The sequence below is a fragment of the Cydia fagiglandana genome, chromosome 16 (genome assembly GCF_963556715.1).
Source record: "Cydia fagiglandana chromosome 16, ilCydFagi1.1, whole genome shotgun sequence".
NCBI lineage: Eukaryota > Metazoa > Arthropoda > Insecta > Lepidoptera > Tortricidae > Cydia > Cydia fagiglandana.
In genome coordinates this window covers 18,376,626-18,401,693 of record NC_085947.1, presented here as the reverse complement: position 1 = coordinate 18,401,693, position 25,068 = coordinate 18,376,626, and the positions used below count along the sequence as shown (strand labels likewise).

At 39.0% G+C, this 25,068-nt stretch overlaps 2 protein-coding genes across 2 annotated transcripts in view; one reads left to right on the top strand and one right to left on the bottom strand.

Annotated features, from left to right (window-relative positions):
* The window catches only part of LOC134672067 (protein VAC14 homolog), a 443,464-nt gene that overhangs the window by 46,029 nt on the left and 372,367 nt on the right, over positions 1-25,068 (bottom strand). The window lies entirely within an intron of this gene.
* The window catches only part of LOC134672086 (zinc finger TRAF-type-containing protein 1 homolog), a 36,997-nt gene continuing 12,005 nt past the window's right edge, over positions 77-25,068 (top strand). The window contains exons 1-4 of the mRNA XM_063529993.1: positions 77-464; positions 2,131-2,369; positions 6,306-6,517; positions 7,057-7,217. Of these exons, the coding sequence (XP_063386063.1) occupies positions 252-464; positions 2,131-2,369; positions 6,306-6,517; positions 7,057-7,217 (825 nt within the window). The 5' untranslated portion in view covers positions 77-251. The remainder of the gene's footprint in view (positions 465-2,130; positions 2,370-6,305; positions 6,518-7,056; positions 7,218-25,068) is intronic.

The window sequence follows — 25,068 nt, the reverse complement described above, 5'->3', positions numbered from 1 at the left end:
CTATTATTTATTCTGTGCTATAAGTTTCTCAAACTGCTCTATTTTCCAAGTAACGTAAAATGGAACGTTTCGTCGCGTTGCGCAAAAAACACACAGGGTGGAGGGGGGCGCTATATATACAAACAAAACACGTCAATTTTATATATGTACTTTGCTTTATCTACACAGTGCAACGAAACCTTTGTTTGTGTTCATCATCTGGCGCAGTTCTCGGTTGTTTTGATTAAATCTGTGTTTGTTTACGTCGGGCAATGGCCGAGGCACCCGAGAGCGAGCCCGTGCCCTCCGCGAGCACCGAATCTGAGATCGCAGCCGCCCCTCCTGATGAGAAAGACGAAGAGGGCCCGCTGCCCGAAAAGCGCAGAAAGTTAGATAAAGAGACGAGCGAGAAGCTCGAGCACAGGCTGGGCGGCATCCTGTGCTGCGCGGTCTGCCTCGACCTACCGCCCGCCGCCGTCTACCAGGTATTCCTAAAACAGCTGATCGCCACGACAAAGCCGTCAGCTGTTTTACCAAAACATTTTCTATTGCATCCTCTCTTTGTTACGTAAGGGCCGGGCTCGCGAAGCGCGCCGTGGCGACGCCTACACGGCGCGCGGCGCGTGTCTCCAATTTGTGGCCGTAAAGTATTGTTATGGCGTCATGATCATGAACCTTTGTGAATGTATGTACGTCGTAGTCGCAAGCGCGCGCGCTTCTGCGCCATTGCCCTTTGTTCCGCCCTTGAAGGGCGCATTACAAAACTGTAATTACATTTTAATGCATATTGTGTAATTGGGCGAGTATTTGTATATTTATTGTTAAGACTGCTAGACTATGTACTACACAGGTAGATGTAATGGACCTAGCTGTATGGACTCTTGTAGCATTTCAATTGAATAAAAAAATGTTTAAGAGATTTGGCCCTTTTTCATTTAGAAACCCTCCCCTCATCCCTCAGACAAACATCAACAAAATACAAAAAGAAAACTCTTTTAAAATTACATTATTTGACATTCCTAGAATTTTATTTGTTTTTATAATATTTCAAGTTCTTGTGAAATTTTAAATACTAATTTCATTCATTAATAACAATGTTGGCAGTCATTATTTTATTACAGTTTAATTGATAAGTGAATATGAGTTGAATATTTATTAAGTATACTTTTTTCTTGAATCGTGTAATTCAATAATTTTAATGAAATCTATAAAATTGATATCATCAGTACTAAAAATACTTTATGAGTTTTATGACTCAGACTGTGACACAGAAAAATAGAATTCTTCTTTGTTTTATTAAGAGTTGTATGAACACTTTTATCTATTTATTTTCTGTTCCAGAGGTATTCCTATGCATTAGTTTACTTTCAGGGGCCATGCAATGAAGGTCCGAGGTAGTCGACAGGAACACATCAGCATTGTTCTATACTAGAAAAGATTAAAACCGTCCTGTCAATATTTTTGTAACTCAAAGATATTAACAGGATTTTACACATTATATAGCAGATCACATGATTACACCGCAGTTCGCAAAAAAAAACTACATTATAAGAAATTGTTTAACTGCATTTTACTACTAAAGGACAGTTAAACAATTTGGGATTACAAAGTTTAAATTTCGAAAAAACATTTAGCCACACCATGTTTCTTTCTAATTAAAATGTTTTTCTGATAATTTTAGCCTTTCCATGTACTTGTGCAATTCAAAGTTGGTAATTGGTAATATTAAAATATGTGTATAGGTCCAAGTTTCTCTACTTAATCTAAAGTTATTCCCTTAATTTTGTTTAACTTGAAAGTAAGGTTATCATTCAAATATACCATTATTTTAACAAGTTACAGCTACATTACAAAACATTAGTTGCATTTTCTCATTTGTTGGTAATCTGTTCAGCATTGTGGTTTTATATAATAGCTGAACAATCTCTATGATCACCTCAAAAAGAGATGGCTGAGTTATTTTCTATTACCACTTTTGAAAGGGATCTAACAATTGAGAAAATGTAACTTCTGCTAGCTTATCCTCTAGCCGCCCAGATGCCTTGTATTTTTAATATTTTTAACAAATCATAGTTAAATACAGTTTAAATTTCTGAGCGGCTAAAGGTTACTTCCAACTGAATCCCCCGCTGAACAATCTCCCACCCACAGTGCAGCAACGGGCACCTGATGTGCGCGCCCTGCTTCACGCACCTGCTCGCCGACGCGCGCCTCCGCGACGAGGCGGCCACCTGCCCCAACTGCCGCGTCGAGATCTCTAAGACTTCTGCCTCGAGGAACCTGGCGGTTGAGAAGACAGTGTCTGAGCTGCCTTCGGAGTGCAAGTACTGCGCTCAGGTGTTCCCGAGGCATTCGCTACAGCATCACGAGGAGAAGATCTGTGAGGACAGGTCAGTCATATTCCTTTAGCAACTACCGTAAGATCTCCTTTGGTCTTGAGAAACCTGGAATTCTTATTGAACTAAAATATTGGGTGACATTCTTTCAAAATGGTATGCTTGGTAAAATTATTGTATGTAAGTTTATATTATACCACTCAATTTTTGAGTGTTCTGTGTCTTAAACAGAAACGGAATGACCACAGTGTGTGGCTATATTCCACAGAGAACGTGACGCCTACGTTTTATTTAAAAAGCTGTCATCTAATAATAATAGGCCACTTTTGAAATAAAACGCATATACCTATAATGTAGTTATCGCAAAGATTTCTGCGCCTATCCTCTATATCTGTGTAGGCATGTATGAGAAGACGTTGACCGCATGTAACGAGATAAGACCACATGCTAGATTTCTGTAAATATATACTCGTACCTACGTTTCAGTGAATACTGCTAACTAGTATTATGTATAAGATAGCGACTGTAACTTCAACTTTTTGCAGCCCTTCGCAAGGATTCGTATTCATTTGGGACTCGAAATAGGTCTTTTACGTTTCCACTGAATTTTTAGGGTGTTTGGGCGTTGTAGGTAATATTGATGTTGCAGTCTTTCCATTTGTATATTTCCTTTGCATTTTCTTGATTAACTCTGTTTGATCCTCTTCTACTTTTCAATCATCTTCTCCTGATGAAACTTAGCTTTACACTCTGTTCTTGTTCTTGTTTTATATACCAGTATACCTTACTAGTAAAGGTTGAACTATCAGGATGAATCAAAGGTAGCTACAGTGTACATGTACCATAACATATACCGATACCGACATACGAGTATACCGATGTACACTTACGAGTGTTGCTGTTTGCACTAACAGCAATTTAAATGCTGCAATTAAGCTAAAATAAATGTATGATGCTTTTTTAATTTATAATATTAAAGACCTTTAGTTAACCACATTTAACGCAAATATAGAGCTTAATTTACTTATTACTAAACTATTAGTAGTCAATAGGCGAGTCCAAATAGACCGAGCTCCTTCGCGCGGCAAGTTCCTCGCGAGGCGACTCGTTCTGTGTGGACCCGACTAAGGGCCAGTTGCACCAACCACATTTGACAGACTGATCAACGTCAGCCGGCGCGCCCTGGCGCTTTACTATGAAACTTTCCATACATAAAAATTTAGCGACCTCTTTAATGATACGAACAGTTTGGTGCAACCGACCCTAACAGTGTCGACGATGGTATGTTCCCCCAGGCAGTACAAGTTCTCCCAAGTAGTAGTGGGCGCCCCGCGGCGCTCGTGGGGCGGGCTGGGGCGCCTGGCGCAGGGGCTGTACGCGCTCGTGGCGGCGCTGCGCCCGCGCGGCTCCGCGCCTCCCCCGCCGCCTGCCCCACCCGCGACGCCGCCCAGACGCAAGAGGTACCGGGACGCATCACCAAGCTTGGACTGAACTTAACGGGGCGTATCTTGGCGAACTTGAGAAACCACCATATACTGCTTAACAAGATTGATGTTTTAATCGTGATTGTGCTTTGAAATGAGGACAATCACAATAGTTTCAGACGTATTTTATGCCGAATCAAAAACAATTATTTAATCAGAAACTATTTTAGTTGATAACTTTAATGCTTGCACCAATTCTAAACCTTGCAGGGATGCGTTTGCTGCCAATTTAAAGAAAGAGTCATTCAGCGCTTCCGATTTAGAATTATACATACCTATTTATCTTACTTACCTCTTGGTTTATGTACTCGTATCTATACCTATCTATCCATATTATAGGTAGGTATTTATAATCTCGTAAAAGCGTGAGGAGACTATCTTTTAAAGTGAGATATGAATACATACCTATAAAGTCTGTTTTTATATCCCAGATACTAATATGACAATCCGAATTACCCAATTTACCCATTCTGCCCAATCGAACTGATATTTTAAAGTGTGCGATATATTAAAAGAAATGTTTAAATACTTTAACAGATAGCCGCCCCCTGCATTCTGAACTTGCATACGTATAAGACTTTATCAGTGGAAAGTTCAAGTTCGCCAATGTATACCCGATGTCCGATATGTAATATATAACATACATGTAAGGCTCCCTGTTCGCCCACTAACGCTAGGGGATGCTTGTCCGCTTGGTGACTGCGTGTCGGTACGCATGCTCTGTCTGGTAGAGCAATCTCTGTGCTTGTCTTGTCTATCTCATGTATCTATGTGACAGTTGCATCAAGTTTTCAAAAAGTTGGAGAAGTCCAGTGGGAAATTTCAGAAAAACTTCGCAGGAAATAAAATAAAATTTCACTTTGGAAATGAAAAATTACAACCCCCGTACAAAAATATGAGAAGTTCTGAATTTTTTCCTCGTGGAAATTTGGCATTTTGGAAACTTTCCGACGACACACTAGTACTCTCATAACTCTTCTATGTTTTATTTTATGCAAGAAGGTATCAGTTAAGATAAATTGAACATTAAAAATTGAAATAGGATTTTTTAGCCCGTCTGACCCAGCACCGACTTTGCAGTGCCAAAGTGGCGATGTGCGAGTATAAATTTCAAATTTCTATAGGTTTATGGTGGCATGTACGGTCACACTCTGTCCTTGTAAAAATCTGTGCAGAAATCTGCTTGGTTCGACTATATATTATGACTAATGCCGTAGGTAGAGGCGGCGGGAGGAAGATGATAACTGGCGGAAATAATATTGAAGAAATTTAAACCTTATACAATTTTATTTTAAGTTAAAATTTCTTAATATCTCGAGTTATCAACTTCTTCCCGCCGTGTACTAAAGGGCGATGCATTTTCTATCACTTTATTTGTATTTATCTAATATTCTGAGATAATCTGTGTTGTGCTATCGGTGTCTAATTTTATTGCATATGCACTCACTTATTAGCGAATGCATTGTAGCGAGACTTCAGCTTGGCTTGGCATTTTAGCCACGAAACGATCTCTCAGGCAGCCATATGTATATCGGTTAAGAGAGGGCGGATAACGCAAAATTGTACATTATTTACGTTTTAATGTCAAAATGCCATAAGAAAATCACACGGAAACTAAGGGTACTAAGACTATTAGTAAGGGCAGGAAAGATCCGCGCGATGGCCATATCTTCCTTCGCATCAGGCGACGTTAACTATAAAACCGTATACGCCATAACATGGGCTCGACAACTCCACGCCTTTAGGAAATTGTTAAATACCTTTACCCATTGTAATTGTCACGTTCGATAATCATGAATATCATGATGGTTGTTGAAATTACGACGCGCCATATCCATACTGATGAAGTTTGCCTTTGTTTATGTAAATCGAGAGGGTCCACGTGTCTGGCGAATCAGTGGCGAATGATAACACGCGCTGAATGGTTTTCATCGTTATCTAACATAATTACGTGTAGATAGTAATCTAGGTACCTAAATACCTATTATACGACTTAGTTCACTTCGTAAACCTTTTTACTGTGGGTCTTTGTTTGTCTGTCGGCGTGTCTTCGTTGGCATTTATGTCTATCTTTTGCATGTACATACATATGTTCACACTTACAACACAATACTGAGAGAAAAGGATAACAAAAACACACTTAGAATTACAAAAATAAACTTAATCCGGGGACAAGGAGAGTTAATAACTAATAGGAACAAATTGACTTTTGCAATTTCTATTAGTTCTTGCAATTTCTATTATCTGTTTGTTGAAATTAGATTTAGGATTACTGAGCTGTTTGTAGAAATAAATAAACTTTACAGAAATAGTGAAACGTCTATAATTATTACTAAACTTCATTTTTTCCCCCAGTACAGAACTGTTTTTTAATTCCTGGTTTAGTTTACTAATGATTTTTCTCTCATAGTGAAGTTATTGAGCTTATTGCGAGGCTATTTCGATTTGTAGGCTCCCCATTATGAGACGCAAATAAATTTATTGTATTATTTCCCGATGTCCCCAGACTGACGGGCTGCCGCTACGCGTCCATTGGCTGCGGCTGGCGCGGGCCGGCGCACGAGGCGCGCAACCACGAGGCGACCTGCGCACACCCCGGCAAAAGCGCCGCGGAAGTCGTCGACGTACTAGCTGAGAGAGAAAAGGCGGCCAGGGAAGCTAATGCGGTCTACACGCAGGTGTTAGATTTGCTCTCGTATGAGAAGATCACCATCAATGGTGAGTAGATTAAAGATCATACTTTTTTATGGCGAGGACTGCAATCATGAGGCGACCTGTATGGAGATGGAGGTGGTTAAAGCAGCAAGGGACGCCGTGGTTAAAGCAGTAAGTGGAATATACGCAGGTCCTTGCTGTCACGGCAAACAATACGTAGCCTCTGCGAAAAGCTAAAAGTCAAAAGGCCTGCTGGCGAGGCTAATCTCGCATCAGGAAGGTCAGGAAGGCATCTTTCTCCTTTAGCTTGAATTCTATAAACTCTTCTGCAAACTGCAAACATATTTAACTTCGTCAGCTAGTTCAAATATTATGGAGTTGCCAATCTAAAATTAATTTACAGATACTTTAGTCACATTTGAAAAGTTCATTTTTTTATCAAAATATGTGACGTTCCACGGCGAAAGGCACCTTATGGCGGCTGGCGCTTACGTCGCATAGCGCCGCAATAGCATTGGAGCAGCGTTAATAATAGCGTAAGCGCCAACCGCCATAAGGTACCTTTACCCGTGGGACGTCACATATCTTATCTGTGATTGCAGATCTGCAGTTGAAACCGTACCGCACGGAAGAGTTCGTGCACAAGCTGTACTACGAGACGTCCCGGTTCAACGCGTTCGGCCACCAGTGGGTCGTGAAAGCCTTCGTCAACCGCAACCAGCGCGACCCCACGCAGAGCACGCAACGCGAAATTACATACCAGGTAAGATGCTAGGGGTGACAATAAAATATTTATCTTATCTTTTGCTAGACCGGACGGGGCCTTCATACATATTTTCTATTTTCCCTTAGTCGCTGTTACTAAACTCGCTAATTAGCATTAGAGTACTCCCTACCTTTATATGGTTCTAGAGTCCGTGTAAGCTGACTTGCATCGGCTTGAACAGTACAGAGTGAGGGAGTGTAGTGTAAAGACGCTCCCTCATGACAAAGCGTGGCAATGTCTTCATTACTGTAAAGGTGGTGACATTGCGTTCCGACTGAACATCTAGCGACCTTCACCAAGGAGGAGTTTTGGCCGAAGGGTGTCAAGTTCCGGCGGTTCCGCGGCCGGCTCCCTGACACTGCGGGGTTGCGAACTGCGTCGCAACCATAATTGTGTTTTTAGTTTTAAGATATATTTTGTAATAATATGTATGCTAGTTTTAAGGTATTTATCTATGGGCCAATAGTTGCCTGAAAATAAATGTTTTCATTCAATAAATGTTTTCATTGCAAATTCCATGCAGAGTTAGCTTGGTCCGACTAAGCCGTTTTCAGTCCGTAGTCCAATGAAAAATTAAATTAAATATTATTTATTATCAGGCAACTAAGGCCCGTAGATACATACATACCTTATAAACTAACATACATACAATTAGTAAAAATCTTACAAGCTAAAAATTATTTCTGCGACACGGCGGTTTTAGTTGTGTCGCATGTTTCGGTGTAGGGTTTGGCAGATTCCCACGGAACCAATCCAAATGATTAAGTTGTTAACCCTTTACCTACGGGTGTCAACCAGAGTTGCCAGTAAGGCAACACCGCTGCAGTACGGGTGTCAACTATAGTTGATCGAAGTAATGGTCATGTTCAACATTTTTTTTAAACAAATCGAGACCTTGTGGCTTGGTAATAGCGGTCACATTATGCACTGTGATTAGTATAGATACAAAGAAATAAATATCATAATATTTCGGTAGATGGCTCTGACATAAACATAATTTTAAAATTACCGCTTTTTTGCTGGCAACTGGAGTTGACACCCGTACTACAGAGGTGCTAATAATTGAATTCAATATGGCGGACAATAGTGTTGTTTTCAAATTTCATCAACTTCTTGTAGTAGAAGAGCCGGCCGCAATTTTTTTAACCGACTTGATACCACGATGAAATACACAATGGGAAACCATAAAAGTGATGCTAAGTCCGAATTCGATAGTCTGCCACGGCGGAACTTGCCGAAAGTACGAAAAAGAAGGCCACTTCCGGTGCGAAAAAAGGGGGCTGATTTAACCCATCTGATACCGAAATAATAATTATGGCAGCAGTTAGAAATTTACATGTAGACACATAAAAGCGAAGTCTGCCAGTATTTTTTTAAGCCGGAAGTGCTTGGCAGACGCTCTCAAAGGTGGCCAACGGGACCCCTAATTTAACCCATCTGATACCACCATGAAACCAATTCCAGTCGGTAGGTATGAACCCTCATGTCAGGAATATATAAGTCTGCCAAGGCTATTCCTGCCGAAACACCTTGGCAGACGAGATTATGTAAGCAAGGTCGGCATCGGTTACCCTACACTAACCCATCTGATACCACCATGAAACCAATTCCAGTCAGTAGGTACGAACCCCCATTTTAGGAATATATAAGTCTGCCAAGGTTTTTCCTGCCGAAACACCTTGGCAGACGAGATTTTAAGCAAGATGACCATCGGTTACCGTACACTAACCCATCTGATACCGCCATGAAACCAATTCCAGTCGGTAGGTATGAACCCTCATTTCAGGAATATATAAGTCTGCCAAGGCTTTTCCTGCCGTAACACCGTGGCAGACGAGATTATGTAAGCAAGGTCGGCATCGGTTACCCTACACTAACCCATCTGATACCACCATGAAACCAATTCCAGTCGGTAGGTATGAACCCCCATTTTAGAAATATATAAGTCTGCCAAGGTTTTTCCTGCCGAAACACCTTGGCAGACGAGATTATAAGCAAGATGACCATCGGTTACCGTACACTAACCCATCTGATACCACCATGAAACCAATTCTAGTCGGTAGGTATGAACCCTCATTTCAGGAATTTATAAGTCTGCCAAGGCCTTTCCTGCCGAAACACCTTGACAGACGAGATTATGTAAGCAGCATCCGCATCCGAGCGATCCGTATTTTGGAATTATACAGATTACGGACATTATTAATAGCTGTAGCTGTAGGCTTATTTATTACTTTATGATTATACATATTTGTATATTATTATGTTATTAATAAAATATATTTATAATTTATTAAACCTAAACTTAATACATTGGGAATTCATTACCTGCTTACGGCAGTAGTAGGGATTAGTGGGTGAGTTCTGGCTCACTGAGCCAGGCCAACATTACAGTCCCTCCCCCTTTTTTCCCTTGTTGAGGCCCTGCAACCTTGCCTTGAACCCAAACTAATGTCATTGTAGCTCGAATCTAACCTAATCTATTTTTATTGCGTTTAAAATATTTCAATTATCTACTTTTGCAAAGTTAAATGTTGTAATCTCTATTTCGCAAAATGGAATTTTAATGTGACTTTAATGTATGTGCAGTCTACTTAGTAATTGGGTTTAAAGATATAAAAACACACATTTTATTTCCTATCCTAAGTATCCTATCCTAAGTTTATTCAAATAATATTCTGAACATATATAGTAACATCATTACTTATTCTGTGTACAGTGGAGAAAACGAATGAAATCATGCAATTTGATTTTGCTATTTTTAAATAAAGAGTAACCAAACAGTATTTTCCACAGTTGTTGGTAATGACCATCTCTTACAATTTCTCTTCATGAACATTTTATGATACCTAACCTAACCTTCCAGTTTTCGCCCGAATTAATCAAAAAATTCACCAACACCATTTACACCAACCAGGCGTCAGGTGGCAACCGGCCGGAAAACACATAGCCAAACAAAAACCTCTCCAAATACCATGAAAGTACACCAAGAATTAAATGCTATAAAGGTTAGGGCGTCCCCCGTAAGCGACGGTCAGAGGCTATCAAATGCGAATGGAAATGCTAAGGCGTACCCTGTAAGCGACGACAGACACTGCGCAAATAAACTGCGCATAGCTACATGGAATATTGGTTCCCTGACCGGACGTAGCCAAGAACTGGCGGAAACCTTACAAAGAAGAAATATCAATGTTTGCTGCATCCAAGAACTAAAGTGGAAAGGCTGTAAATCCCGTGACATTGGTAGGGGTTACCAACTTATATACAACGGAACGACAACCAAGAGAAACGGAATCGGCATTGTCCTGGACAGTACACTTAAGCAGAGATTGATTAACGTAAACAGAATCAGCGACAGGTTGATGTGCATCAAACTAGCCCTGGATAATGGCCCTGCTTGGAACATCATTTCTGTATATGCCCCACAGATGGGCTGTAATACAAGCGAGAAGGAGGAGTTTTGGGATGACCTGGATGATCTCCTGCAATCTCTGCCCAAGGGGGAGGGACGATTGGTGGCTGGCGATCTAAATGGCCATGTGGGCCATAAGGCACCACCAAATTCAAATATTCACGGCAATTATGGCTACGGGACCGTAAATAGCCAAGGCACCACCATAATGGAGTTGGCGACCCAGTTCGATCTTCCCATAGTAAACACGTATTTCAAGAAAAGGGAAGAACATTTGATCACGTACAAGAGTGGAGGAAAGCATTCCCAAATAGACTACTTCCTCTGCGATAGATCTTTTTTGAAATACGTAAAGGACTGTAAGGTTATTCCTGGCGAACCTCTTACAACGCAGCACAGAATTTTGGTGGCCTGCCTCACTCTGCCGAAATGGTTCGCTAAGCAAAAAGTGCAAAAAAGCCAGCCACGAATAAAATGGCAAGAACTGTCTAATCCCGTAGGCGATATAGTCAACAGTAAGATAATAGAATATCTAAAGAACGATATAAGCGAGGCTCCTAACAACGCTAGCACAATTTGGCAAAATTTTCACAATTTCTGCACCGTTACTGCTAAAACCCATCTGGGAATATCGAAAGGCTTACTAAAAACAGATAAAGACCCAAAATGGTGGGACGATAATGTAAGGAAATTGTAACGGTGCGTGTAACGAAGCGTTACACTATCGACCTTCATACTATTTCTGGCACCATACAAATTCTAAATTCCTTTTTGAAATTCAAATCCTATTCCAAATTCCATTCAATGATTTTTATTTTCAGTTCGATCACATACTTTGATCGATAAACATCATTTTATCTAACGGACTGTACTTCCCAAGTTTCTAAACACGACCGTTTAAGTGTGATTTTTATTAGTAAACGTAATAATTCATAAGTGCGTGCAGTTCAGTATAGTGCTCGTTTTGTGGCCCTGCACACCTTCCAGATATATATCTACATCATCACCAAGGCACATATTGTAAGTTATTTGATTTCTAACCTTCTGAATTACGAAAGTGTTTTTATACATACCTTTCTGTTAACACGTAACCTGTATTGTTACAGGTGCCTTTTTATATAATTAATAAATACCCATCATCGCCCTGGTTCCCGACTTTGATTACCTTCCATCATCCTGGTGAGGCTCCCATCTGCCCCCTCACACTGGCGCCATCAACGTGATCAAACCCACCCGCCCTACGACGCAGAGCAGCCCTTCTCTTCGTGCCTCCTCCGCTACGCTCGTGCTCCTACTCCACGCCGACGCCTGCTACTTTTTGAAGACATATTTTTTTTTTATCAATTTTATATATCTTGTAATAGTTAGCATAAGATTTTTTTCAAAATTCTAAAAGGTTATAGTCGACCCAACTCAAATTTTCGCAATATCTCTCGGCCTAACATCATTTTATTTAATTTTCTATTTTACAACCAACCTTTTAACTAATCCTCAACCGTTTAACCAAAATTCCCCCCTTAAATAACCAATTACATATACATCTATCATCATTCATCATCTTATACCAATTTATCTATATCTATTTTCTAATCCCTATTATGCCAACGTCCTACGCTTTTTGTCGCGCCACGTAACAAAACTCTTAACATAGTGATTACACAAAACATCTATCACATACAATTACACAATCCAAGATTTCCACTGAAATCTCACAAATTGGTTTCAATCCTAAGTGTTTTTAAAACTCCTTGGAGTCACTGAAGTGCGAACCAATCCTGACTTACGGCAGTACTGTTGGAGATAATCCGATAGCTTATCCTTCACCCGATTAAATAAATATACACAACTAAGCCTAATATCACAATAAACTTCTCCTTCGATTCAATAAAAAATAAAATTTAATAACTACATATTTTATTTATATTGATAACATCAATTATTCTCTTCGTGATAGGTATCCACTTTAATAAACAATGAATCCAGCACTATTAAATAAACCTGAACTCATCTATGAGCTCAAACTCAGGAACATTCAGTTCCCAGCCACCGCGCAGGCTGATGATTTAAGACAGCTCCTCACTCCAAATTTATTCGCGGACCCGTGTTCGAATCTCTCCAGCCCATATGATCTTGAACAGGATATCACCGAAATTAGCAGATGCCTCACAATAGTTTCTTCTCAGCTACAGCTTGCGACCACCAACCAAGCGAAGCACGATAGAATAGCGGTTTTCTTATTTCATTTATATAACAGAATAGAACGTCTCTCTATTACCACTGAATTATCTCCAGAAATTATTGACAACTATTCGAAAATATGCGAATTATTGTCAAAATGTCAAACAAAATTTAACATGTCACAACCGTCAACAACAACGTCAACTTACGCGTCAGCAACCTCTTTGATAGATGATTCCACAAATTTAGACCTACTTGCTCGAAAATTAACCAACCTCTCTGAAGCAAAACCAAGCGATTTTAAAAAATTCAACTATAAAGGCGATAGTTGCCCTTATGATTTTATTCGAAACATCGAAGAGTTTGCAATTGCGCGTAACATTGACGACAAACGCTTACACAAATATATATACGATTTTTTATCAGGCACTCCTTTAGATTGGTATAGGTCAAAGAAAACAACCCTTACAGATTGGAAATCATTTAAAACCCACTTCTTAAAAGATTTCGAATTGCATGACCATGACCACAACTTACTACAAAATATACATTCCCGTAAACAAAAACAACATGAACGAATAATAATGTATTTTTCAGCCATGGAAGCCCTCTTTTCCAAATTACATGAACCCCTTTCTGAAAAACAAAAAATAGATATCCTCCGTAGAAACATGAGCCCTTATTACAGTTCCAGATTAGTTCCTACAGATGTTACGTCTATAGACACATTATTCCAATCGTGCAAATGGTACGAAAGCTGTAATACTACCTCTACTTATAGCTCTAGCAACTATACCAACATTCAACAAGATTCTAACCATACCCCCCCTTCCCAACCGTACATACCACCATTCCCATTTAATAAACCGGTCCATACTGTAACAGCACCACCTTCTACGTTACGTTTAGTGATGGGTAGGACATCAATTTAAAATGAGTTTGTATGAGTACCTCATTTTCTAAAATGAGGTGTTACAATGTCTTACTTCAAATGAGGTGAGGTACTAGCATATTTTCAGCGTCGACTATTCCATTAACTCCAAGGGCAACAAAAATATTTAATGTATATACATATTTATGTATTCATCACTTCCTTTATAAATAAATAAGTAGTAATATTTCATTGGAGTGCAATTCTGGAGGTTAAGAATAGAACTTTTAGGAGAAAGATAATTTTAGAATCAAACTAAGAACATAAAGTACCTAACTTAATTTGCTGCTTTTATGAAACTTGTTCTAATGTAGCTCTTTTTTATTGTTAGATTGTTTAGACCTCCTCCTTGCTACTTGATATAATTTTAAGTATAATAATCACTAGCGACCCGCCCCGGCTTCGCACGGGTTAGCAAATTATACACCTAAACCTTCCTAAAGAATCACTTTTGATAGGTGAAAACCACATGAAAATCCGTCCAGTAGTTTTTAAGTTTATCGCGAACATACAAACAAACCCACAAACAGACAGACGCGGCGGGGGACTTTGTTTTATAATATGTAGTGATATATTTCATAAGTACCTATTAACCATAAAACTACCACAATTTTTAACAAACTAAGGAGAACAAATTCAATATTTTCACAATCATTATTATATAGAAGTGACTAACTTACCACCTATAATTTAACAGTAATATCATCAATATGATAATAAACATAAACAAAGCACCAATCGAGCCGGCCGTACCGTCTACATTTACACTTCATTTTTTCATGCAAAAGGCACCAAGGAAGATCCGCGGGTATATTTACTGGCGAAAACTATGTCCATATTTTGTTATGATTATAAGAATTATTACTAGGTATTAGGTATTAGAGAACTAAAATTAGCTCTAGAGAACTAGAACGAAGTACGGACAAAATAAATATAAATATGTCATAATCATAACTTGTCAGTTCGAAGACGTTTACAAAGAATGTTAATAAAAAGTATTGCAAATTCAAATCGGTATAATTTACATCTACATGTTTATTTTACCTATGCAAATTATACTTACTTTTTATTTAATAAACTTGAAACTTATTGAAATTATCATAAATTGTGTACGCTACCGTATTATATTTCAATAATATTTTAGTCACTTAAAGGATTTCTGTTTCTAACCAAGCTTCGTAAATGCCCGCCTGGTATACAGAGGGCGTACCGCGAACCAAGTTCGTCATGTTGCCTCCCTGTCACACTTACGTACGAATTTACAAGTGCGACAGAGAAGCAACACGTCGAAATTCGTTTTGAAGATTGATTTATCGCGCCATTTTGACACGTAAGTTAGGATCAAAAAGGCGTAAGATGTATGAAAGCTTGCAGCGCTTACGCTTGTTGTCTTTCGTGTTTAATTTTTAACGTATTTTCGGTGGTGACGCGAGGCGATATTGAAGTACGGCGCGTGTCTGTCTCACTCCCTCTTTGGATATTTCTAATTCGTTGTTTCATTTTGAGGTATTCATGTCACAAAGAGCCGGTGAGCGGTACAAACTCAACGCTTTTCTCGGTGGACCTTTTGTCGTTGCAATAAGGTTTGTAGTTCGGCAGTTGACAGTGTGGACCATTACCTCCATTACTCGTTTCTTCATTTGAGTTTCGAGTGTCGGCGAGCGGGTGAGGGGTGAGCACCTCGAGCGCCTCGCGCGATCCAGGGACTCTTTTGCGAGGTTATGAGGAGCGTATGAGTTTTCAGGGTCGCGAGTGAAATTGAAAGGATAAGAGTTTTTTGAAATTTGAAGTGTGTGAATGATTTGTGTGGCAAGAGGTGTTTGTGATGCGCGCGAGTAAATGAGTAAAATGAATAGAGGTGTGATGTAAGACATTTTTACGGTATGAAGTACTGCGACAAATTAACAAAATGAGCGGTACAAATGAGGTGCTTCACGAGTGAGCGACTCAACACTAGTTACGTTACTCCTGTCCGCGTTGCAGAACAAACGATCATTCTTTAGATATTTGTACAAGTAAAAATATAGTATGCTTCCGCTGTGGCAAACAAAATGTCACTTTTGCAAAATGTACAGTTTGCCATAAATTTCCAAAAAACGCATAAAGGAGAAAAGTAACTTAAATAAAACTACTGCTACAGAATGGAACCAATGGTTAGATACCATTAAATTATTTATGTCATCATACAATACTACATCAGCACTTTTCACTCAAGATCCATACGATGAACGACCTTATGTCAACATCCAGACAAATAATTTAACTTTATGTGGCCTCTTAGACAGCGGCAGTGCTTTAACTATTTTCGGAAATAATTCCCATAAAATTCTCTTATCCCACAATTTTACCATAAATTACGACCATAAAGTCGTAGGCTCTGTAGCCGACGGCTACCCTATATACTCTATTGGTACAATTCAACTACCAATTTCGTACAAAAATATTGTGGCTATTATTACCGCTCATGTTATCCCTACTATAAAGCAACCCTTGATTCTAGGCACAAATTTTTGGAGAAAATTCAATATAGCTCCCCACATATTACCTGACATAACGTCATATTCTGATAAACATATAGATACCCTAGTTATTTCCACCTGCGACCAACACATCACTAATTATGACAACCTTTCTGAAACTCAACAGTTAATTTCAGATACTATTATTGAAAAATTTAAAAATATTTCAACAGAAACCAAACCCTTAGGACGAACCCACCTCATTGAACATCACATAGATACCGGTGACCATCCACCAATCAAACAGCGATGCTATAGGCTTTCTCCAGAGAAACAAAAAGCTTTATGCAAAGAAGTTGATGAAATGCTAAAGCTTAATGTTATCGAACCCTGTGAAAGCCCATGGCTAAACCCTGTCATAATAACTCCTAAAAAAGATGGAACGTGGCGTTTTTGCATCGACAGCCGTAAACTAAATTCGATTACGCGCAAAGATGCCTACAAACTCCCACTCATTTCTGACATTCTAGATAATCTAAAAAATGCTAAATATCTATCATCGATAGACATAGCAAAAGCATTTTGGGAAATACCCCTACGCCCTTCTGATAGACCTAAAACTAGTTTCCATGTACCCTCAAAAGGCATGTACATGTTTCGCGTAATGCCTTTTGGATTGACTAATGCCCCTGCTACCCAACAACGCTTTATGGATGCGTTATTCCCTTCTGAAAACCTTGATAACTCAGTATTTACCTACTTAGATGATATTATCATCATAAGTAATACTTTCGATGAACACATCACTTTACTTAATAAAGTTTACCAAAGGCTAGTACAAGCCAACATTACTATAAACTTCCCCAAGTGTTCATTTTTCAAAAAAGAACTTAAATATCTTGGTTACATAGTTAATGAACACGGCTTTCAAACAGATCCTGACAAGGTTAAGGCAATACTTAACATCCCACCTCCCACAACTCCTCGAGAAGTTAAAAAGTTCCTAGGTACAGCAAGTTGGTATAGACGCTTTATCCCCGATTTCAGCACAAAGGTTGCACCACTAACTAAACTTACCTCCACTTCCAAAAAAGCACCTCCATTTAAATGGACATCACTAGAAGACAATGCCTTTAAATCCATTAAAGAAGCTCTAGTCTCTACCCCTGTTCTTGCTTGCCCAGACTTCTCAAAACCCTTCGCAGTCCACTGTGATGCATCCAGCTTCGGCATCGGTGCCATGCTGACCCAAGAATTTGATGGCGTTGAGAAACCCATTGCTTATATGAGCAAATCCCTAACTGGTCCCCAAAGAAATTACTCAATTACAGAAAGAGAACTCTTAAGTGTCTTACTAGCCCTAGAACATTGGCGTTGCTATCTTGACAACGGCTTAAAGTTCACAATCTACACAGACCATTCCGCATTACAATGGTTTCTCCATCTAGATAATCCAACCGGACGTCTAGCCCGCTGGAGTATTCGTCTATCTACATTTAACTTCGAAATTAAACATAAACGTGGTAAAGATCATCTAATCCCTGACGCTTTATCACGCTTACCTTCAGTAGACGTTATTAACTACAATAGTTCTAATACCAATGACGACTGGTATAATAATATCTACGCTAAATGCAGTTCTAACCCCAACACCACTCCAGATTACATAATACATAATAATAAATTATACCGATACTCAAAAACCCCTTCGTTACTCCAATCAGAGTATAATTGGAAAGAAGTTATCCCACTAGAGTACAGAATACCCATTATCACAGAAAATCATTCCACCCCAACTTGCGCTCATTTCGGAACATTTAAAACATACAATAAAGTTAAATTGAAATATTTTTGGCCAGGAATGTACAAAGATATTTCAAATTTTATTGCCAAATGCGAGACTTGCTTAGCTTGCAAACACCAAACCCAACTAAAACTTGGCCTAATGGGTAAACCTAAGCAATGCTCTCGACCCTTTCAATGCATTTCAATAGATTTGATCGGCCCCTTGCCTACTACACTAAAACACAACAGATTCATCTTTGTCGTTACTTGCTGTTTTTCAAAATACTGCCTCCTCTTTGCGATTAAACGTGCTACGTCATCAGTAATCGTTCATATTCTAGAAAACCTAGTTTTCCTAGTGTACGGAATCCCACAGACCATAATTCTTGACCATGGTCCTCAATTCGTTAGTCAAGAGACAACGGATTTATTCCACTCCTATCAGATCCCAAAAATACACTATTGCGCAATTAAATGCGCCCAACCAAATCCCGTGGAGAGATATAATAAAGTTGTTACCACAGCAATATCCTCATTCATACAGGATGACCACAGGAATTGGGATATCAACCTACATAAGATACAATTTGCTATTAATACTTCCGTAAATGAAACAACAAATTATACTCCTTCTTTCCTTGTATTTGGTCGCGAATTAGTCACATGTGGATCAGCATACGATAAATCTGATCTCACAGATGATATTATATTCGCGCCCAGAGACGAATACGCTGATAATCTTGGTCTTCTCCAGCCTGTCTTCTCCGAAGTACAAGCCCGTCTTTGGAGAGCGCACCAAACCAATTCTTCATCGTATAATAAACATCACCAACATTTCGAATTCAACGAAAATGACATCGTCTGGAAACGAAATTACGCAATTAGTAATTCTCCTAAACACTATTCTGCTAAACTTGCACCCAAGTTTATTAAATGTTCTATCCTAAAAAAAATATCACCCTTAGTATATGTCCTACAAGACATGTCCGGCAAAATGCTCGGACGATGGCATATTAGAGACCTTAAACCTCTCCCCAAAATTCTAAAATAAATAATATACTGTTTTTCCTTAATTAGATTCTTATTTGGCCCAAACTTAGCTACTTTTCTCCTAAGCTCCTAACTTGTAAAATACTGTATATAATGTTATACATTTATAATTATATCTCATCCCCATTACACATTTCGGACTCATTACATTTCGTACATACCTACTTAGTACGAATTTATACGTTCATTTATACTATTTAATTTATATAACGTTATATTACGTTCATATAACGTTATTCAAAGCTAACTCTACCAGAGTTAGAACAATACTTATTTATATATTCCTTCCCTTTCCATAACGTTCATATTTACGTACTTAGGTACATACGTACCGTACAGTACATTTATTAATTCCATTAAGGAATTATCTTATGATATTTTGTAGTAATCCTACATTCCATACGGCATTATTTTGTTGAATAAATTTCAACAATCGTACTCTTTGTAGGTACACATTATTGTAGATATTATATTTAGATTCATTAATATTCAGCGGGTGGTTACTGATTAATAAGCCTTAATACTAATGGAGAGCGATTTAATGAGTACGTCCTCTACTTAAAGGAGTACTCTATTGAAACTTATTTTGGTTAAACAATTAACCAAAATTTTATAAGATGATGTATGAATGACCTTTGGTATGCATGTTTAAATCGCCTCTCTTGTATGATAAACATTGTATATAACATCCCCACCTTCTAAATTTATCACTCATACCCATATTCATTACATTATATTTACATTACGGAAAAATCCTTTGGCCATAAGCCCCAGGATTTTCCCTTCCAGGGCGACCCCGGTAGTGTAACGGTGCGTGTAACGAAGCGTTACACTATCGACCTTCATACTATTTCTGGCACCATACAAATTCTAAATTCCTTTTTGAAATTCAAATCCTATTCCAAATTCCATTCAATGATTTTTATTTTCAGTTCGATCACATACTTTGATCGATAAACATCATTTTATCTAACGGACTGTACTTCCCAAGTTTCTAAACACGACCGTTTAAGTGTGATTTTTATTAGTAAACGTAATAATTCATAAGTGCGTGCAGTTCAGTATAGTGCTCGTTTTGTGGCCCTGCACACCTTCCAGATATATATCTACATCATCACCAAGGCACATATTGTAAGTTATTTGATTTCTAACCTTCTGAATTACGAAAGTGTTTTTATACATACCTTTCTGTTAACACGTAACCTGTATTGTTACAGGTGCCTTTTTATATAATTAATAAATACCCATCATCGCCCTGGTTCCCGACTTTGATTACCTTCCATCATCCTGGTGAGGCTCCCATCTGCCCCCTCACAGAAATCACTTATAGAGAAAAAACATGCATTTAAAGTCTGGCAGAACACGGGGTTGGACTGTGACAGAGATACATATAACATCCTTAAGAAAAAGGCGAAGAAAATGGTCGCTACCACAAGAGCCAGTGCCCAAAACAACTTTTACAAAAAACTTGAAGATGCTAGATAGATAGATAGATAATTTCTTTATTCATACCCACAACATACACGGCATTGAAAAAGTACAAGACAAGAACATGCAAAACAACTTAATTACTAAAAACTATTAACTATTACACTAAAAAATTATGAAGCCATGTGTCGTGGCACAGAAAAGGCGCTGGCTCAGCATTGTGATGCGGCAAGCCACATCGCTGGTATTCTGCCAGTACCTTACATACAAATATGCAACGCTTATTTAAAAAACAGTTCATTGGTACGAGAAATATAAGACAAAAAAAAAACTACTGTGCAATTTGTGTGTGATGTGTACATTATTGTGTGAGTGTATGTGTGTGTGTGTGTGTATCTTTGGACATTTGGTAACGTTATAGTATTAAAAAGTGCGGTTGGCTAAGTAAAAAGTCATTTAAGGAGAAAAAGAAAAAGAAGGGAGCAAGAGTGAGCTTAAGGCATATGCTATTTAAAATTGTTGCTTTTGTTGGTTAAGAAGTTGAAGTCGATGTTTTATTTTGAAAGTCGCTTTGCTCTTTAATTGACGAATTGGTGGTGGTATATTATTCCAACATTTGGTTGCGCGGTACCGAAAACTCCCTTTAAAAGCGGCAGACCGGTGCTGAGGAACCTGTAACACTATCGCTCGTGACGCTCTCATTTGGTGGTGAATGTTACTTTTTGAAAACCATAGGAGTTTCTTATAGAGATAAGACGGCTGCTTGGTTTGAATTGTGTCGAACAGCAGGCAAGCGAACATAAGCTCTTGGCGAGCAGCCATTTTTAACATACCTGCATTGTTCAAGAAAGGTGTGACATGCGTACGAGGGGGTATTTTAAAACAAAATCTGGCACAAGCATTCTGAACCCTTTGAATAAGACGCCACGACCGAGCGTGAAGGCAAGAACCGTAAGCTGCAAGACAATAATTAAGTTTTGATAAAACAAGAGCTTCACATAGTCTCACTCGCAGGGCTATAGTAAGAAAATTTTGAATATTATATAGGACTTTTAAACGATAAAAGCAATTTCGAACAATGTCCACCACATGTTTTTCGAAACGCAGATTTGTATCCAGCAAGAGTCCAAGATTTTTTGCTGCGTCGACACGATCCACTTTCACGTCATCAATCCTAATGTTTGGTTGTTTTGCAATGATGGCATTAGTTTGATTTAATGATCCAAGCACCATATATTTAGACTTCATAGGATTAAGGACCAAGCAATTCGCAGAGGACCATTCTGAGAGTCGTTTCAGATCCTCATTTAGCTTTAAAACCGCGGTAGCGAACTCTCCAGGATGAAACGATAGAAAAACCTGCAGATCATCCGCGTAAAGATGGTATTTACAGAATTTTATGCAGTTGATAATATCGCTGCTGTACAAAATGAATAAAAGAGGCCCCAATATTGATCCTTGAGGCACTCCTCTCTCCACAAGAATGGGATCAGACACCAAGCAATAACCATCGTTTTTTGTCAATTTGACTATTTGCTTTCGGCCATTAAAATAACTATGGAACCACCGTATGGTTTTGTCGTCAAATCCATAGTATCGTAATTTTGAAAGCAAAAGTGGAACATTTATAGAGTCGAACGCCCTGGAGAAGTCCAACAAAACCAAGACTGTACCCTGCCCAACGTCCTGTGCAGCCAGGATCTCATCTATAACATCGAGAAGAGCTGTAGTAGTGCCTCGTTTTTTCCTAAAACCTGACTGCTTTTCGGGTAGTATGTTATTAGAATCGAGATATTTTGAAACCTGATCATAAACTACTTTTTCCATTATTTTAGATAAGTAAGGCAAAATACTGATTGGGCGCAGGTCTTTCAGATCCTTTGGATCATTTATTTTTGGGATCGGCCGTATAATAGCAGTTTTCCAAACTGAGGGTACTTCAGACGTTAAAATTGAAGTATTTATCAAATCTGTAATAATAGTCAAAGTTTGTGGAAGAGTCATTAAAATCATGTCAAATGTTATTCCGTCGTGGCCCATAGCATTGGATTTAGTTGTAAGTAATAGTTTTGCCACTATGGTCTCGTCGATGGTACTCAAACTGAATGTGGAGGAGTTGTGCCGGTGGTTATCAAAGTATGCCAGTGAGGCATCATCCACAGAAACATTACCCGGAACATTTAAAAAGTTTTTATTTATATTTGAAGGATCATTGAGATCCTGTGGCAATTCAAAGTTGTTCTTAAAATCTGGAATTACATGATGCTTTAAATTTTTCCACAGAGTTTTAGGTTTATTTAAATTATTATTAATATGTTGCTCAAAATAAGCTTTTTGTTCATAGTACAGACTAGTGTTTACCAATTTTTTCAATGTCTTATAATTATGTTTGTCCGATTCGTCCTTACTCTGTTTAAATTTCTTTTGCGCTTTGTTACGAAGACTTATCATATACCGTATGTTCTCAGTGAGCCAGGGTTTGGGTGCCACTTTTATTACTTTCTTTTGAATTGGAGCTAAAAAGTCAAGAATTTCCAAGATATAATCGTTAAATAATGCCAATTTGTCATCAATATTCTTTAGAAGAGAAATATGATTCCAATCCAACTGTTTTAGATAAGTGTTGAAGTTGGACTGCTCAATTTTATTTAAGGACCGACCGTAATAAACGGTTGGGGGTACCTTGCATGTTTTAACGTTTAAGTTTATGAAAACCATTGCATGACCGCCCAATTGCTCAATATGGTCCACCTCAGCATTGATTATGGTAGAATCCGTGCAAATAAGATCGATAAGCGTAGAACTATGGTCAGTAAAATGAGTTTGCTCTGTTATATGATTTATTAAGTTATTACACTCTAAAAATTCTTGTAACCGCTTAGTTTTATTATCATTCACATCTAACATGTTAATGTTGAAGTCACCGCTCAAAATAATACGGTCGTATGAGGAAAATGACACAATTGTTTCGCTTAAGGTGTCCAGAAATACATCTATACTTAACCATGGTGGACGGTAGGCAGTGCCAATAATAAAACGAATTGAATTTATTGTAATTTTTAACCACATCTGTTCAACGTCCGGGTGGGAAGGGTGATCACAATTTCGAACATTTAAACCATTCTTAATATAAAAACCTACTCCCCCGCCACCTTTCCGCGTGCCAAGCTTACGAGGGACGTGGCGTGGCGTGGCGTGGTTGGTGCTACAACCGGAACCGAGATATTCAAGCTAGCTAAATGCCGTAACAATGCCACTAAAGATATTAAACACAACAAATATATCAAGGATAACTCTGGAAGGCTCTTGACCTCCGACGGGGATATAAATGGTAGATGGCTCGAGTATTATCACCAATTGCTTAACGAAGAATTTCCACATAACAAGCTTACACCACTTTTACCCATCTTGGGACCTGTCCAAGATATATCAATGACGGAAACTAAGATCGCCTTGTCCAAAATGAAGAACAGGAAAGCTACCGGACCCGACGAAATACCAATCGAAGTGTGGAAAAAAACTGGGTTACCAGGGGTACAGTGGCTCACGAAGCTAGTTAACACAATATTTCTTAGCAAACACATACCAGACATGTGGAGATCTAGCAATCTAATACCATTCTACAAGAATAAGGGAGATGTGGCAAACTGTGGTAATTATCGGGGCATTAAACTCACTTCGCATACCTTGAAACTGTATGAAGGTATACTCGTTGACCGACTTAAGAAACTGATTAATATAACACCGAACCAATGCGGATTCAGTAGCGGAGTGAGCACAATAGACGCAATCCATACGGTCAAGATCTTAATCGAGAAATACAAATCCAAGAAACAGGACCTTCACATGGTATTTGTTGATCTTGAGAAGGCCTTCGACCGTGTACCACGAGAACTCATTTGGCAGGCATTAAGAGCGCAAAACATCCCAGAACATTATATAGAGGCTATACAGGACTTGTACCGGGACATAACGACCCGAGTCGTAAGCCCTGCAGGCGTCACGGGTGACTTCGAAGTTAAGGTTGGTGTGCACCAAGGCTCGGCACTAAGCCCCCTACTCTTCAACATAGTCATGGACTATTTAACTAGAGATTTACAGAAACCCGCACCATGGACACTGTTATACGCGGATGACATAGTCTTGATTGCCGAGTCCCTCCAGGACCTACAAGCTGAATTAAATGGGTGGGTAACAGCCTTAGAAACACAGGGACTTAGAATCAGTCGGGAGAAAACCGAATATATGTTCTGCCACTTAACAAATACAGGGCTAAGTACCACTGCACCGCCGTGTATCGAAGGAGTCCCACTCAAGCAGGTGGAGTCGTTTAAATATCTGGGATCTATAGTGTCACCGCAGACTACCGCAGAGAAGGACATCCAGCACCGAATCTCATCAGCCTGGCTTCAGTGGAGATCACTCTCTGGTGTCTTATGTGATCCCCGAATACCTATAAGAACTAAAGGTCAGATCTATAAACAAGCCGTAAGACCAGCGTTGTTATATGGATCAGAATGCTGGGGTTTAAGGAAAGCTGACGAGCAAAAACTTCACACTACTGAGATGAAGATGCTGCGCTGGGCGGGCGGCGTCACCAGACTTGAC